Consider the following 18,412-nt stretch of genomic DNA (forward strand, 5'->3'; position numbering starts at 1 on the left):
ATTTTTCCCCCTTGACTCGTACTGCACAAAAAGTGGTTCAATAACGTTGAATGTTACAGGGACTGATTATTGCAAATGCAGATCCCACTGTGTTCTGGTTAAATAATTTTTATTTATTTATTGCTAAGGTTTGCATATGGTGGTGTGTTCTTTATGACAGCTTTCCAAAAAATATGTCCTATTCCTAAAATAAGAAATATCCCAATATATTGCCTTGCTTACAGTATCGCAATGTATCGCAACATATCGTATCGCCAGATTCTTGCCAATACATAGCCCTATTAAACACTGCATACTATAGTTCCATTCCATCCGGGGAAGTCGTGGCCTAATGGTTAGAGAGTCGGACTCGTAACCCATACTTGTCACGTCACATGTCATGTCACTTTCACTTTCTAACTACTGGCAGAGCAGGCAGTTGACCTATGCATTATGAAGGGCCTCCATAACTGTACCACAGTACAATATAGGTAATGGCATATGTTTCATGTTTACATTGGGCACTCCCCACCAGGTACAATATTCTGATTGTTTGCATCTTGTTTTTAAGCCCATAAATAATAATGTACTCATTCTAATAAATTTATATTGTAATCTACTCATTCTAATATATTAAAAAATCATGCTGGTAGGTTATCATTGCACAAATTAACACACTCTCTACGTTCAAAAAATACAAAATAAAAATTAGAAGAGTTCTAAACTAATGCGCTGTCTTCTGTATCTAACGCACACACACGCTCAGTCACTCACACAGATCACGCTGCAGCCGCACTCAGACATTCAGCAACACAAACTTTTTAGCACTGCCCCGCAATTTTATCAACTAAATAGCTTAATCGCTCAAGAGCTACATTATCTTTCTCAACAAGGAACTGGTAACTTTTCTGAGAATAGAATATTGAAGTGGAGATCGCTAAACTGCAAGTTAACCGGTGTTTTCAGAAAGCAAGCGCGTTTATCTACAGTGGAGAGGGAGCGCGTGCACATGGTTGCCAGGTTGACAAAGATAAGTAACACACTTAGCAGATATTTCCGTATTGCACAAGTGGGAAGCTCTGTTTCGGGGTTTACGTCTCTTTATATCAGGCAACCCAGTTGTGTTCCTCTACGGCCAGATTAAACCTTGTTGTAGCCTATATATTATGCTCTATTCATTTTTTTTAGAAACCTCGCAGGCTCGCACTTTTCTACTAAATTTTAAACGTTGTTCTTGTATTCAAATTAAGCGTGGTCCACAGCTGCACACGTGCCACAATGTCGATACAGGGCCAGCTGTATCGATACTCGTATCGTCAAATCTTTGTGACGATACATCGTCGTATCGGTGTATTGAACACAGCACTAGTATGTAGAGAAATTGACAAATAAAGTGTGAAAAAATATATTTAGATAAAAATAAGAATTATGGATATATTAATTTATTACTATTATTGTTGTTGTTGTTGTTTGATATCATTAACATTTTGTAAAAAGAATTAGATTAAACAAATACTTACGACAAAGCTAAAGTTCTGAAAAAGGTTAAAAACTACATTTACATACATCTTTTTTTTCCAAGTTGAGAAAAAAGTCTGAACGTTTATAATAGCATACTGTGATATGAGAGCTATCAGAACAGAGGAACAGTACAAAGACTTCTGAGAATACAGAGAACACCAAATACTAGTCAGTCATTGTTCATAGTACTTGCATTGACAGACATTCCAGGACACTGTGCGATTGAATGTGCCCATCCAATAATGACGAGGAGAAAACTGCAGTTCAGACACATTTTCTTCCCACCAACAGATTTTTCTAAAGCTAGACCTAGAAGTAACTGTAACTAGTGCATCAGTGCTGCACAATTCCATTCTCTTATTTAGTGTGGGAAAACAAACCCTTTGAGCCAGATCTCCAGAGGCCGCGGCTGCATGATCAATACAGCAACGGCAGGAACCGTTACTGCCGGGATATTTACAGTGGTGACCTACTTCCTCAAGGTACAAGCGATTTACTGGATATACGCTTCAGCCATTTCACCAGGCAAGTGGACCAAAACACCTTAAAGTGTTTGTGTGGCAAAATCACAGAGAGATATACTGACTCAGAGCAGTCCATGTGGCCTTGTATATAGATATTTATCAAGGTGTACCATTACTACACACCATTTCTGACAAAAAAATGTATATACTGTATAAAACAGTCAGTCTAAATACAGTTAATTCCAAGCCAATAATTGATTTACTTGTCAAACTCAATATCATTATCTTTTACAGCTGCTGTGAAACAAAACACCATGTGCTCAAACCTTATAATAGTGTCTCATAATTAGGCGACAACATATTTGAACTGCAACATTTACAAGTTGTAAAACATCTACTGTTCACTTCTTAGTTAGTATGCCGAGCCATTAAAACTATTCTGCAGCCAAACTTTCATCAGTTTCATTATGCTGCACCTAAAGTCCTCATGATTTATGAGCAGCCCACTTACTAGTGGATGTCGCTGCGTATTGTCTTTAAATCTAATTAATAGAAGTCATTCATCTGTGGCTGACATTAACTACCACTGACAACGACTATACAGAACACTTGAGTTTTCAACACTTTTTCCCTCAGCTTTGGGATTTGGCTGATGGAACAGGACAATAATAGTGACGAAAAACCTGCCAGGGGTAAACAAGGAATGTAAACAAGGACAAATTGTTCAGCTCTAAACTGTTTAAACGGAACAAAACGTCAATTCAGAAAAAAACAAAACTGCTATTTTCTCTGTTTTCACTGCAACAATCAATATGCATCAAAGAACTGAACAAACGCTACAAAACTCTTATGAAACATAACAACAGAAGATCTTTTTTTTGATACCAATTCAATTAAAGTTGTTTTGAAGTTTAACACCGCCTTTTCTGTGTTATAAGTGTAAAAAAACATTCCAAATGCCAACACCATCTATGAAATACAATGCAATACAATACAATAAGGTCCAATTGCTGTAGTATTCAAGCAACTATCGTCCTATTGTCATAAACAACTGGCAAGCTATCAGCAGGTATCTTGTTGATAATGCTTCCATCTTTTCACTAGATTTAAAAAAAATTGAGTGCTGCTTTTTTTTTTTTTGGTTCTTACTGACCTTGTCATATGCACTTCAACTTCACTACATTCAAAATACACTAATTTAAGTTTAAGCTTAATTTAATAAGGTGTTTGAAGAATTTTAATAAAATCAAGGAAATAATTTGCATGGCTCTTGTGAGTTCAGTTTATTTAATTAACAAAATGAAAAGTAAAAAATAAAACGTCAAGTTGTCATGACTTAAAATCTGCAGTCATTGTTAGAATTTTGTAACTCTATATGACAATTTTAAGAAGCTGCATCAACTTCTGTGCAAACTGTTCTCATCGTTTACATGGATATAAAAAGTTTGTTATTCCATGTATTGAATACATGCTTATTTTATGAGAAATTTACAAATCATTGAGCCCAAAGTGCTTGATCACATGTATGCTCACAATAAAGTAGAGGAACAAGCTCATCCTATACCAAATTAAACTGCCAAATGCATAAATTTGCCTTTCCAAAATGACTTACAGTGCAGTTACGTATGTATATTATCAGTTCAGTCACATCCAGTGAATCCAGCCAATGACCTAAGCATTTCTTTGCAGTGCAAGTTATAGGAAAGCATCACAAGACAACAAGTTACTAAATGTAACAACAAAATCAACAACAACAGTGTAAATAAAACTGGAGAACAGTCAAAACAATGCAGCCATATTAATTCAGGCTCTAGTCTAGTGTATGCTGGGAATGTGAATGGGACTGGATCACAAAATGTATTTTTTCTATTTAAACTCAAAAAGCCAGTAATCCAACCCACCTGCTGTGCTTTTTTTGTATACTTTATACACATCAAATACAAAAACTACAACTACAACTACTTTTCAGCATTCTTTGATTGATCTAAGATTGATCTTTTTTACAGGGCATGAAGTAAAAGAACACAGTAGGAACCAGTAAGCCATTTCACCAGCAAGCCGAATTTACCAGGTATCCCGCTTCCTCTGTCTCTTTCTCTGTTCCTACAAACAGTTCGAATGTAGCACAGAAAACTTGAAAAGACCTTCTGCCAGAAAGGAATTTGCCAGAGTTTAAGGATTACATTCCTCTTTTTAAAAATCAATTACTGTGGCATGCAGTTGTTCTGTGGCAGAGCTCACTCTCTCTCGTTCATTACGCTGTCCTTCATTCTTGAAAGGTGAAATGGAAACTCTCACTATTGCTGCAGTAAACGGACGACCTTGTGATCGCAGCTTAAACAAAAATCTGTAGAAACTTATTTTGTTACAAGTGACAAAAGTGGTCGACAGCTATTCTTAATTACATAAAGCACAAAATCCATTTGTCACGAATCAAATGTGACATGTGATGCCACTGGCAGGTATTCAGAGAGACAGCGGTCCAGTTCTTACCACTCCGGCCCCCTCAACACTGCCTTCCATCTGACCAGCCTAATGTCACTGTGGGGGCAGTGACTCAGCTGAGACATTCTCAAGGCTCTTCTCGCATTTTGGTGCCCATGTTTCACACACACAATTGTAGGCGATGTGAGCCATTCCGTTTAGCAATTCTTCTCAGTGTAATTGAGGACAAATACCAAACGAGGATAGATCTAGCATATTTCTTTTATGTCATTACACTTTATATGTCATTAAAATTGTTGGAGCATTAAAAAATACATAACAAACATCTTTTTTTAAATAAACTGTATTCATATTTTATTTTACATCCTTTTATCATTTTACAGAATTGATGTGGGAAAAAATGAAGGCAAGACACTACAGGCATGTCCCAGACTCCCAAAAGGTTAAAGTTTGCTTTTGTGCCTGCAGGAACATTGAATAGAAAACTTTTTTCAGATTTGGATATCCAACTAATCTACGAATTCAGTCAAATGTGAACCTGTGTTCAAAAATAAATAAACAAATAAACAGAATAAAAGTCAGTAAGGTACTTCTGCCAAGAGCTTGATGCCAATGAGATTCATCATCATATTCTCAGAGCTTCAAAAGTTTAGAAATGAGAACTGGAGTCTCTCCAGTTGGCATGAACGTGACATTAGCGACAGGCTGCTGCGAGACCTCGTATTGATCTAAACTGTGTCCACTGGTTAAACCAGACAGGATGAGAGGTCACTTATCCCATTAGTGCAATGATTGTCATCAGTTTAATCTTATTGTATTAACAGGGCTTGGCCTAATCCAATATGTGTGCATCAAATCCTTTGATCTCTTTTAGGACATACCCCTGATCTCCCAGAGCTGGCTTTCCTTACATAATCCCAGGAAAACTTGCATGAAACATAATGCATGAATAAACAGTGTTAATAAATAAGCAAACGCTTCTGAATAAATCAACAGCAACTGACACAACTGAAATGTCTGTCTAACTAAACCAGTTGGAAACAAATAAATAAAAAATAACTAATAACACTGACATTCTGTTCTCCGTTTCTGAGGTTTCATATTATAAACGGCTTTATTGAGAGGGGTTTATGAGGAGTGAAATGAAACCGTTGCATCCACATCTGCATTTTAAATTTAGCCACGTATCCATCCTATAAAACAATATATCCGCTCCAGACATTCACACTCTCTGCGCAAAGCTTTCCATCACAGCGATCACAGCAAAAAATAAATAAATAAAACAACAACAATTTTGTAATCCCCTTCCAGATGACAATATTAGTCCTCTGTTTTGTCATTTATCATTTGGGAAAGCTCGCTGCTCGTCTAGTTAAGGGATCAACATCTTAATGGCTTCCCGGGTGTTATGGCGGGGATGGATGCAATTTTCTCTGCCTGCCGTAGCGCTTGCCGCCTTAGCTCCTCGAGTTCACATTTGGCATTCATTGATTCTGTCTACAATCTTCTCTCAGACACTGAACCGATGTGACAATCTTAATACTGCTGCCCCATTAACTATCATATTTTGAGGATTCACTGAGTGTCCAAACAGGCCAGCAGTTTAATCAAAACAAAAATGTGTCTGAAACACATGCCACAGAACAGCGTTATTATTGTTAACTAAAACTAAAACCATTAAAAAATCATTTAAAAATCAGCAACTGAAATTAAGCTGAAATAAAATATAAATATTAGATTAAAAACTTAAACTTAAAAAAAAATAGAAATGCAGTCAAATATATGGGTTAAGGTTCTAAAATGACTAAAACTAAAAGTGAAATATAAATAAATGACATCTAAAATGACATCTACATCTAAAAATAATTACATCTAAAAAACATCAAAAAAAACAAAAAAAACATAAAATTACTAAAACTTACATAAAAACTGAAAATACAAAAATAAAAGTTAATTCAAAATATTATTAAATACTATATTAGTAAATATATAATACTAAATAACATTGAGCATACAAAACAGCCTAATTTAAATGCAGATTTCCCTTTCCAGAGCACTTTGTGATTAAGTGTTGAGAAGCTGTTGCATCACATAAGAAAATTACAAATCTTATTACATCAAATCTTTTCCCTTAAAATAGATTTATGTCTTGCTATTCTCCACCTTAACCATTTCGTGTCTCTTTGAGGACTGTAGAATACAATTAGGTTGATCATGCTAATTGTGACTGAATTATCGACACTTTTTACATCTAAAAAACATAAAAAAAAAACAAAAAAAACATAATTACTAAAACTTACATAAAAACTGAAAATACAAAAATAAAAGTTAATTCAAAATATTATTAAATACTATATTAGTAAATATATAATACTAAATAACATTGAGCATACAAAACAGCCTAATTTAAATGCAGATTTCCCTTTCCAGAGCACTTTGTGATTAAGTGTTGAGAAGCTGTTGCATCACATAAGAAAATTACAAATCTTATTACATCAAATCTTTTCCCTTAAAATAGATTTATGTCTTGCTATTCTCCACCTTAACCATTTCGTGTCTCTTTGAGGACTGTAGAATACAATTAGGTTGATCATGCTAATTGTGACTGAATTATCGACACTTTTCCATTTCAATTTCCTCCACTTCAAATGCAAGATAAAAAATAGTCACTTAAATATCTGAGAAATCGCAATCTCGCTGAAAGCAATTAGCTTCTGATGAGAAATACAAGATGTGATCATATGAGCAAATCCAAACATCCTATTCTGTGATGAATGTGCAGTCAACAACAGTGATGAATCAAGAGATGAAATCAGTGGTAAAATACCACTGAATATTTCACTCTTGCACATCAAAGCTGTAAAAATGCCACCTTGTACAATTTTGCCTGTTTTAAATGCTCATACATAAAGGCCGCTGCACAGCTGCAGATTAAAAATGTGTCATTATGAAGTAATATATGAAGGTATTCTTCTTGTAAGACAAGGAACATTAAGTGTCCTTACACTTGAACAAAATATTCAGAGAGCATGTTGGCGGAAGCAGGCAGGCGCTCCAGGGAAGGTGAGGGGCGGAGCCTGGACCCGGCAGGGCGATGCCAAAGAACTATTTATACCTTCTGCTCAAGCAGAGAACCCTACAGACCCTGGGGTGCCCATGCAAAGACAAGAAAGTATTAGAAAAACACTAAAAAGCTGTTTCACTATCACTAGGGCACAAGAAATCCAGTAAAAACCCGAAGAATGCTCATAAATAATTAATGAGAGAGATCCCAAGAAGCATCTTAAAACAAGGCTGAAATGGATGAATAAAAGCGCATTGTGTCTTTGCTAAAGCTTTAATGAACTATATCTTGTAAAATGGAGAGTAGATGGAAACTTCAACTAAGATTATTACAATTTTGCTTCTCAGTCAAAGTTATATATATTGAATTTTCTAAGATTATACAACTGCTGCAAAGTTAGAGAGGAAAATGCTGATGTTTAACTATTTCCAAGCAAGACTTCTTCTAGACCTTTCTTCATTAGGGAGATCTGAATATGAACTTCAATTAAAAGAGATAGATCAAATGCCCGGGGGGCGCCTGGAGGAGTAACCATAAGGGACCGAACTGAGATTCTTTAAAGAAGGTTTAACCGCAGTGTTTGAATTGAGGAGGGCTTGTGACTTCCAATAAAACTTACAGGATCACCTTTAAAAAACCTCAGAATTCAATTTTAATTAAATAAAAAATAATTATTTAATTAAATACAAACCAGATAAATTATTTTTCCTCCATTCAATTTTTTGTTATTGATTCAAAACTGATTTTCCAGTTTAATAGTTAATAGTAAAATCACTAACTAAAACGGAACCGAATGCGATCATAATGCTCGTTAATATATTCATGTTTCTTATGATGAATAAGAACATGCTGCATAATTTAATAAGTGTGAATTTTTGAAGTTCTTGAAGGGGAAACTGTGGGACATCAATTCAAATATTGCTTAAAGGTACCTGTAAAAAAATAATTTAATAAATGTGTCTACATACACATCTTACACACATGACTGATTGTTGACTGAGGTTGCCCTTACTGAAACATTTACTACAACTTGTGCAGAAGCAGTGCAGCTTGAAACACCAAGAGAAATACTGCTTGCCCTGGTGAAAGAAAATAGGCTGACTGCCCAAAAATACAAATATAAACATTTTCTCCAACTACTAACAAAGCACAGAAAATGAAGCTGCAGCTGTTTTTCCCTGATACTATTCCTGAACTTCACAAAATAGTAGACTTTATTCTGTCTCTGTAGCTCTTCTACAGTTATTAACATACAGATCTCTGGTATTACTTTATTATAAGCTATTAACACGTGGCCGCCTGACAACACAACTAGCAAGCAACTGATTCAACAGAGAGAAGAGGAGAAACTGTGCTCGAAGCATGTGCACATTATACTGTACAATTTCTATGAATACTGGCAATTATCACATCTATACTACAAAGTTCTCTGTCTTCAACTTTACTATTTCTTTCAGCAGAAAAATAGATTTCATCAAGTAAAGTGCAGACTATACTAAACCTAAAAGCCCTAGACTATCAGCACCCTCTCAAATGTCCGGAAAAATGTAGTTAAAAAGGACCATCTTAAAGGAAGAGTTCACGCAAAAATGATTATTCCAAATTAAAAGAAATAAAGTCACAGGAGTGTGGAAAAGCATGAGGGTGAGTAAATGAACAATCCCTTTAATCTTTGTCTTTTCTGATCTTTCTCGTTGTTTGCCTCTCACCTCTCCCAATCTCTTTTTGCTGAAGTGTTGGCTGTGCCCCTGCCCCTTCCCAAAGTGCTATTTCTGAGATGAGCTTTCCCCTCTTGCTTGATGGAAACCTGAGGGAGAGAATGATGTCAGCGAGCCAGAGAGAATGTCTGTCCCTCCTCATGGAGTCGACTGTCAGTTTCCTATGAGCCAGAGCCTCTGCCATTTGAGCCAGCTGGCTGGCAGGTGCCAGGACGCGTTTCATTCGAGTACAGTCACGGACAGAATGCCACAGGCTACAGCATCCCAACACATCAGCGCTATGAGACGCTTAAATGTGTTACTGACTGAACTATTCACTTTGGCAGGTGCACTTGTCGTATTTAGGACGTTATTTTGATGAGGGTACCACTTGTCACAGTTCTGTTAGTTTGGACTCTCAGTTTGCTTTCTTTTTCCGTTGTCATGGTTATTGATTTGATTTCGTCATTAGGTTCAGCTGTGTCTTATTAATTATCCTTGTTTGGTCTGTCTATTTAAATTGGTGTCTGTGCAGTTTGAGTTTGTCAGGTCTTAAGTTAACATTGATGTGTATGTGTCACCAGTCTTCCCGTTCTGGATTAACCTGTGTGGACTTATTAAAGACTGTAAGCCTTCATCTTCGTGTGTGTGCATGTTCGTCGACACAGACCGATACACCACTATTGAAAATACTTCTATTTTGCATATTTCTAATTTAATACTAAATTCAGTCATTTCAAATTCAATTATCAGCACATTATCAGTAATAGGAGTGAAAAGTATTTGGTTTCTCATTCTCCTCCTTTAATTATCCTTAAAGCATAATTATAGAAGCGCTCAAACATCATGAACTCCACAAATTAATGTAAAATCTGATATTGGATCCTGGATCAATATCCAGTATTCCTGAGAACGATTTACACAGCATCTAGTTCAATGAAAAAAATAATATCTGATCGTCAGTACAAAGGAGTTCATATGGTCAAAGTCACAAATTTGCAAACATTTGATTTATTGATGCCCCAAAATTAAAATTCTGTCCAATACAATAAGTCAGTATCTACTTTCAAGGCCATTTATCACTAATCACTAACCTAACCCTAACTATTTATTTTTAAATATAATAATCAACACTCAACTTTAAAAATGCAATGCATGTAAATTGCACATAATGCAGTTTTTAAAGGGGTCATATGATGTTGCTAAAAAGAACATTATTTTGTGTATTTGGTGTAATGAAATGTGTTTATGTGATTTAAGGTTAAAAAAACACATTATTTTCTACATACTGTAAATGATTGTTTCTCCTCTATGCCCTGCCTTTCTGAAACGCGTTGAATTTTTACAAAGCACATCTGTCTGAAAAGCGAGGTGTGCTCTGATTGGCCAGCTATCCAGTGCGTTGTGATTGGCCAAATACCTTCTAAATTCTAACATTTCTATTTGTTGTTGAAATATATTTATTCACACAGTGGCTGTCATAACTTGTTTCATAACAGATTTATTTAAACATACATTAAATAATAAACACATCACTAATGGGTAAAGTAAAATATGAGTATATAGTCTAATATTTCACGAAATGCTTATCTCTAGACTTCATTTCTTTAGCGAACTAACAAGCTGTAAACACTGATAACTTGCCTGAGGTAAATGAAATTCTATGTGGCATTTTGTTTACAAATTGTTTTATTGACGTCTTTCCACAGTTGAAACACTGATTGAGTGATTACATGAAGCATGAGATGTTCATTCATGTTATTTTGCATTAAAACTAGTAGTAAAGATGAAGGGATGATCACGGTCACTTCCGCTCTGCGCTGCCGTTTGAACTGAGGCGTTTATACAGCAATCTGTCACGCCACATCAAAGAGCGCCAAAAAAACCTGCTTTTTTTTTTTTTTTTCCCCCGAAAAAGTAGCAATATATAAAACTTGAAGTTTCCAATGAAGCTCCACTCGTGCAGTGCAACAACAATGCAGTATTTGTTTGGTACACATGCGTACAGAACCGAAAGACCTGTACCAAATACGTGTACCGTTACACCCCTAACATATATAAGTCCAGCCCTTCTTGTTCAAGAAACTGTTCACTCAGATATACAGCATGTCACAATAGCGAAAAAAAGACTATCACAATTTTTTTTAATGGTGACTTCATCATGTTTATCTACTGTCATATGTACCACTGTTTTTCAAAAGTCGTACATTTTTTATGAACATATTCAAATTAAATTTAGAATCCCAGATTTTCTATGCGTGCACTTTTGAACCCCACTGTAGGTAAGTGATCAGAGAATTTACATTGTACAAATCTTTAGCAATGATATAAAAACATTCTGTTTGTGATACCATGTTGTTGGCTATTTTTAATGGTTTAATTGCTCGTGAGTAATTATAACGCGGAAGGCCTCCTGCCGTTTATGTGGTGGCTGCCATGCTGACACAGCTCCCCTCCAGGAAGACAGCACCAGTGAGTCATCACCAGCCACAAGCCACACCTGCCAGCTAGGATGCAATCTACCACAGACTCTGGGTTTTCCCCGCAGGCCTCTGCCGCAATAAGATCCGTGTTCTACACGCACCTGGGACCGGCACAGAAAATCTTTCAGGAAACGTCTGCTTCTTACACGCCTCAATTACATTAGATTCTCTCTAAACTAACATCAACAGGTCAGCTCTTGAAACAGGATGATGGAAAGGGTGCGCCAAATCCAATCAATGTTCATTTGCAAAATCTCTTTGGGCTAATAACGGCTTAATGCCATCTCAATCAAGACGATTTTTCAAAATGTTTACAGTTTTCTAATCGCCAAAGAGCAAGCGTTTACTGCAGACGCACATGTCTTGGTTTGACAGCAAACATCAAATACACATTACAGAGGCATATATATTGAAGACTAAGCAGCATTGTCAACGACAAACTAAAATGTGGCTTTGAACTCGAGAGGCTGGGATGGTCTCATAAACAGCCTGTTCCACACTTTAACAGCTGAAGCATCTGAAAACACTGGATTTCTTTGAAAACGGTGGTCGACACAGGGTCCTTTGTACTTCCAGCAGCTAGAAGACAGGAAAAGAGACGCAAAAAAGCTGTGGAAACAGTAGAGCATTTTCATTTGAACACTTCCTGTCAAAGTTTCAGTGAATGACAGATTCTACTCTGCCTCACGGATGAGGCAAAATCTGATTTCATGAAGAGCCCCCAAAGACATCGATCAAATTCTCCCAGCATTTTGGGCCCTGAGTGTGAAAATAACAAGTTTTGAGATGGCCATCTTGGGTTTCTGTCATTACTCCAGAGGGTAGGCAAAAAAATTTATAAAAACGAAGGAAGAGAGACCCCTGAGCAGGCTAGACGAGTCATATGACACAGCTCAACTCCCTCCAGAGCTCTGCTTTAAACTCATTAGGAGGATATGGGTGGCAAAGGCCCACTGCTTGCAGGCATATCAAATAGTGCTGCTGCACATTCATTATGAAGGTTTGCCCTATTATGAGCTAGAAAATGCAGTGCAATGACATTGTAATTAATGAGAGTTTTTTTTCTTCATGCAGATGGGGTATATTACTCTGGAAGAGGAATTTCACCTTACGTACAGGGCTCTGACTTCCTGTATAATAATAATTACACCTAGGAAGACGTGCCATAAAGCAGTACTGTCCCTTTCTCCATATATTTTCTTCTACGGTGAACAAGGATAGATTGACACAGTAATAAGACAGTAAATTGGTACAGTCCTGTTAGTCATGCACACAGGTCATTTTCTCTGAACACGTCACGCACTGCATAAGAGACTGGTAATAAAGCGGTTCGGCGGATGAAATATAAGTGCACTGAAGTACATGCTGATGTTAAATCCATTTTAACTTACCAGTCAGCTCGGAAAACAGAGCGAGACAACGGCTTTTACAGTAATTGGAGTCTGCAGAGAATCCATTATGGCTCTGAGATGGGGAACAGTGGCTGGGGTCCTGCCCACATGTCCCTTATAACACACCAGCCATCTTCTGCTTCCTAGATTTCAACTGTTCAGACCACTAATTGAGAGTTTTGAGGCTTGAGGGCCTTCTATGTGTTATTGTCTCTCGTATTATTAATTTTTCTTTGCACAACTGAATGCTCGATCACTGTAGTAATTGAGGGATTTTGTTCTTACTTTTAAGAAGTTCCAACAAGGAAGCCTGACCTAGATCCTTGCTAAGAGGTTCTTGTCTAAAGCCTCGTTTCCACCGCAGGAACTTTCCCCAGGAACTAGGGACTTTGGGCCGGTACTCTGTGTGTTTCCACTGCAGGAACCAGGATCTACATAAAGTTCTGGGTAAAAATTTGCCCATCAGAATGTCCCTGCTCGCGAGGTAGTACTTTTTCAAAGGTCTGGAACTTTCGGGGGCGGGACTTAGGCGCTGAACATGCTGATTGGCTGAGTTCATGCAGCATTGTATTTCAACCACCATATATTCGCATAATTTTTTTTAAATATTACTGTTATTATGCCATGAAACGTACTTTTAAAACTATTTCAGGTGAGAATGTAGTTGTTTAAAACTCAAATCTGCAGTTTATTTATAAAGACAGCACCTATTTGAAAATGTGCTTCGCCGATTTCGGAGACGTGAGCTCCACGCAATCAGCGGGCGCTCAGTGCTCATGTTTCCCGACGAGAGTGGCCTAACTTTGGCTAGTCCTTCTGACATTTGCCGCTGGCTCTGATGTCTCTGTAGTGGTTAAACATAAGATATAATTAGTTTTGGGTAAATCTAACAGGTAATCTTTGGTCTTTATTCTATTAATCTATTAATATATTAAAATGAAAATAAAAAGAGGCAATACTGTTTGATATAATATTTAGTTTCATTGTAATGTATTTACATTCCCTAAACTGCATTTCTGCGGCTATTAATATGTTTAAATGAAAACGAAAAGAGGCAGTGGTGTTTGATATCATATTTCGTCTTATTGTAAATACAGTGAGGAAAATTGCAGTAGCCAAGGCGAGCTGACTGACGTTACCAAGTATGCTGCTGTTTGCAGAATTACCGGACTTGCGTCATCCTGTCCGCGGGAGTTCACACTCCCGAGTCGAACTCGCGAAGTCCGAACTACCGAGGATGCAAGTCCGAACTTTGCGTACTTGGTATTGAGAAACGCGTGCAGACCTACATCACCAGACTATTTGCCTAATCTTCTCGGTACTTTAGACCGCGATGGAAACGCAGACAGCAACAGGTCTGGGGAAAAAAGTTCCTGGGACAAATTGTTCCAGGTAATTTTGGTGGAAAAGCGGCTTAAGAAAACACCTGACCTCAAGTATATTATAATATTAATTAGCAATTTTACTAAAGTAAGTAAAATAATATACTTACTATGAAATACTTTTTAGTCTACAGTGCAGTTGTTCTACAATGGTAATATATTTCTGTCTTAGACTACCTACTACTACTACTACTAGTAATAATAATAATAACTATTATTAGTGTTTTCCATACATTGATTTATTTGTGGCAGCCCGCCACAATATCAAAACTGACCGCCACAAATACATTTTCCAAAAGGCTTTGACTTTTGTATTTCTGAAGGAAACCGACTGTCTTCAGAAAATTTTGGATGTCATTTTAATTTCATCTAGCATGTAATGTCTGATAAAGCAGCGTTTGTGAGCGTAGCGCTGCTTTGTGTACAGCATTACCGGGGAAACCTCTATTTCTCCCGCTCTAAGCACCTCCTGCTGGCAGAGAATGAATTTGCATACTGTATATATGCCGCCACAAATACAGTGTAAGTCTGTGGGAAATACTGGATGGACAATATTATGGGAACATTATCGGCCGATAAGGCTTAAAATGTAAACATCGGCATCGGCCTGATATGAAAAATTATGCCGATATGCGTTGCCGATAAGTCAACAGTCACTAGGCATGCAGTATCAACAGCCTCCCCCGGGTCCTAATGTCCATCCGGTAAAGCATTTTATTATTTAGGGGGCGCTATAGGCCTACTTGTAATAAAAATGAAAGTAAAATACACAAATAACATTGACATTGCATAAATAAACCAGTGATTAATGTCATAAAATCATGAGTCAGTTTTGTTAAAAGTCAGAAGCTATAGCTTACATGAATAAAACAAGGCACTTGTAAATTAGGCTAAATAATTTTATACTGTATAAAGATTTATTCATTAATGTGTAATATATTTTATTTTTTATAATCTCTGAACTGGAGAGACTTGTTGTTGTTTCCAAACATAAAGAAATATATCGGTATCGGCACCGGATATTGGCCAAAATTAGTACAAAATATCGGCATATCGGATATCGCCAAAAATCCAATATCGTGCATCTCTATTTTTTTTTATTATTTAATCCCACTCAGAGCTATAAGGCCTAAGGAATCTCAGACAGCAGAGTTTCAATTAATAATAAAATATTTTTTTCATTGTTATAAAGAAACTTTTTCATTATTCTTACTAATATTATGTTGACACTAACTATCAAATATTTATTTTAAGTTTTTTTATTAAGTTTTTAATTATAATATTTTGTCATATTTTTTTCACTTTCACACATCATATGCTGGTGGTTCAGTTATACCCTCATTTTGGCGGAAAACATTTGGCAAAATTTTGAGTTGCAGTGTGTAATTGACCATAAGTTCTAGTTTAATAATAGCCACAATTTTGTCACAATTTAGATTCTATTTAGAGTCAATGTGCAGCCCACACCAACAGGAACTTACCCAGGCCAGGAGGTACTTCCGGACATGGCGGTAATGGCTTAGGGGTCGGCGGTGTGTGGTTGGCCTCTGGCTTGGTGCTGGGCAGAAGATGGTCAGCTGTGGCCAGGTAGCTTGCAAAGGTAGTGTTGGGCCTTCCGCTGGAGAAATTATAGTAGTTGTGGTGGGGTCCTCGTGAGCTGTTCGCTCCACGGCCATTGTTGAAACGGCTGAAGATGTCGAAGCGTTGGCTGTAGACATCGAAGTAGAGGATCATCATGATGAGGAAGTGCACCAGGCAGAGCAACAGCACAGCCTTGCAGATCCGCTCCAGGGTCCGGCCCAACATCAGCCGGCTCATGGTCAAAGCCACACGGCACGCTCCGCTACACACATCCGGTCAACGTCACTTCTCCGCACCGCTGAACCCTCCCGGACTGCAATTTACTAATATCACCTACAAAACAAAAACGAGGGGAGTTATTATTAGACTCCTGTGCATTTATGATTTCACTGTTGGGGTGAGACCAAACTTCAGATGCCCATCAGGCCTAAAGACAAAGCATAATTCCAAATGCAGAAAAATCTTTAAACAGAAGCATTGTGCATTGTTAGGTTTAAATGCTCTCTATTGCAGCAGACAATTAGGCTACTGTTTAACCAAACACTAATTATGTTAATACGATGTCAGAGTAGCTTCCCTATAACTGTGCTAATACTGCAGTAGTATATGTGGTAATAATTTGTGTGCTGGAATGTAACATAGCCTAATTCATTTATAGCATTTACATAAATTAGAAGTCCTCAACTGGTTTTGCTTAGCATCCAGATTCTATAATGGAGTGGCAGTGGCAATCCAACATGCTATCAAAATGTTTCAAATATACACTACTGTTCAAAAGTTTGGGGCTAGTAAAGTTTTTTAAATTAATTATATTTTTTATTAATATAAAATAATAGATTTTTATTTATTTATTGTTTATTTAGCAAGGATGCATTATGTTTATCAAAAGTGGAAAAAAAGCTATTTTCAACACAAAATGAGCACAAAACTCCAAAATATCAAAATGATTTCTGAAGACTGTAATAACTGCAAAAAAATCAGCTCTGACATCACAGTGATAAATTATATTTTAAAATATATTAAAATAGAAAACAGTCAAAAATCTTTTTGACGCTAAACTTTCGAACAAAAATGTCTTTGGTCAAACATTGATATTAATATTAAGTTCATGGTTTAACCAAAGCCCATTTTGTCAATTGTCAGATTGATTTTGCTATTTTAGCGATATGTTGCTATATAGTTAGCTGCATTTTATTATTTGCACTTTGAACTGTTTTTTCTTGCTGTTCACAGCTGGAAGAGACCCACCAGCTGTGAAACACTGATTTTAATCATTAATAATTTATTAAATGAACAATAGCAATCTAGAAGCTTGTGAGTACATTTTTTAAGTTGGACTGACACTAGGGTTACGCCAGACTTTAATTATAGAATAAGACTGCTTTGTACTTAGATCCATGGCAATTATTATTCATATGCATTTAAAAAGAGAATACAATTAACCCTGAAGTTGAATGATCTTTAACATAAAATTTATTTTTCACATCATAATTGTTCTGCATAATTTTGATAAAGAAAGTCTAAAGTGACTTTCAAAGCCCCATTAACCATGTGAAGCAAAAATAAATGTAAGAAAAATCTATTCAAGACAATGTAATTTACACAGCAACAGTGAAACTCCAGCTTTCTCCAGGTTTAATTGGGATAAACAAGAAAACACTTAATAGCTGTCCAAGTCTTGCTGTGAGCAATTACAATGTTGACGGGATTTTCCAATCAACCCTAAGTGTAAGAGGCCAAAGGCAAGGAAGTTTACGAATCAACAGACACACAGCCTGAAGTCAGAGACCTGCGGCTAATTTCTCACTCTCTCCTGGCGTGATCGCTGGATGAAACTGGATGGGAAAGCCTCTTGATTTCACACATGGCCAGCTGTTGAAAGCTCCCCCACGGCAGTTCGGATGGGGGGGCTCACATCAGCAGCTTGTAAGCGCTAACGCACAGGCTGACCGTGTGGGGGAGGAAGTATAGGATAATGGGATTTCTTGTGACTCGTGTGACTCCTCTGCAATACCCATCATCAGCACTAGGGAGAAAAAAACACTGTCTGACACAATTCACATGGCTCAGCCTGGTTTGAGCTCCTTTAGGGAATCGCTCAACACTCAAATCACACCGGCAGTCACAGACACAGGAACAAGCCAAAAATACTGTTACTGAGAGGTGGGAGAAGAGGTAAGATACAAAATAAGAATAGAAGGTGACTGGGGTCATTAATTAATAACCCCCATGTCGTTCCAAACCTGTAAGACCTTCGTTCATCTTCGGAACACAATTTAAGATATTTTTTATGAAATCTGAGAGCTTTCTGACCCTGCATAGACCACAACACAACTGACACATTCAAGGCCCAGAAAGGTAGTAAGAGCATCGTTAAAATCGTCCATGACGTCCATGTGACATCA

General features: G+C 37.0%; 1 protein-coding gene across 1 annotated transcript in view; it reads right to left on the reverse strand.

Annotated features, from left to right (window-relative positions):
- The window catches only part of LOC107657457 (beta-1,4-galactosyltransferase 2-like), a 136,765-nt gene that overhangs the window by 105,363 nt on the left and 12,990 nt on the right, over window positions 1-18,412 (reverse strand). The window contains exon 2 of the mRNA XM_016445550.1: window positions 15,908-16,340. Coding sequence (XP_016301036.1) covers window positions 15,908-16,244 — 337 coding nt within the window. The 5' untranslated portion in view covers window positions 16,245-16,340. The remainder of the gene's footprint in view (window positions 1-15,907; window positions 16,341-18,412) is intronic.

The sequence above is a fragment of the Sinocyclocheilus anshuiensis genome, unplaced genomic scaffold (genome assembly GCF_001515605.1).
Source record: "Sinocyclocheilus anshuiensis isolate Anshui unplaced genomic scaffold, SAMN03320099.WGS_v1.1 scaffold155, whole genome shotgun sequence".
Lineage (NCBI taxonomy): Eukaryota > Metazoa > Chordata > Actinopteri > Cypriniformes > Cyprinidae > Sinocyclocheilus > Sinocyclocheilus anshuiensis.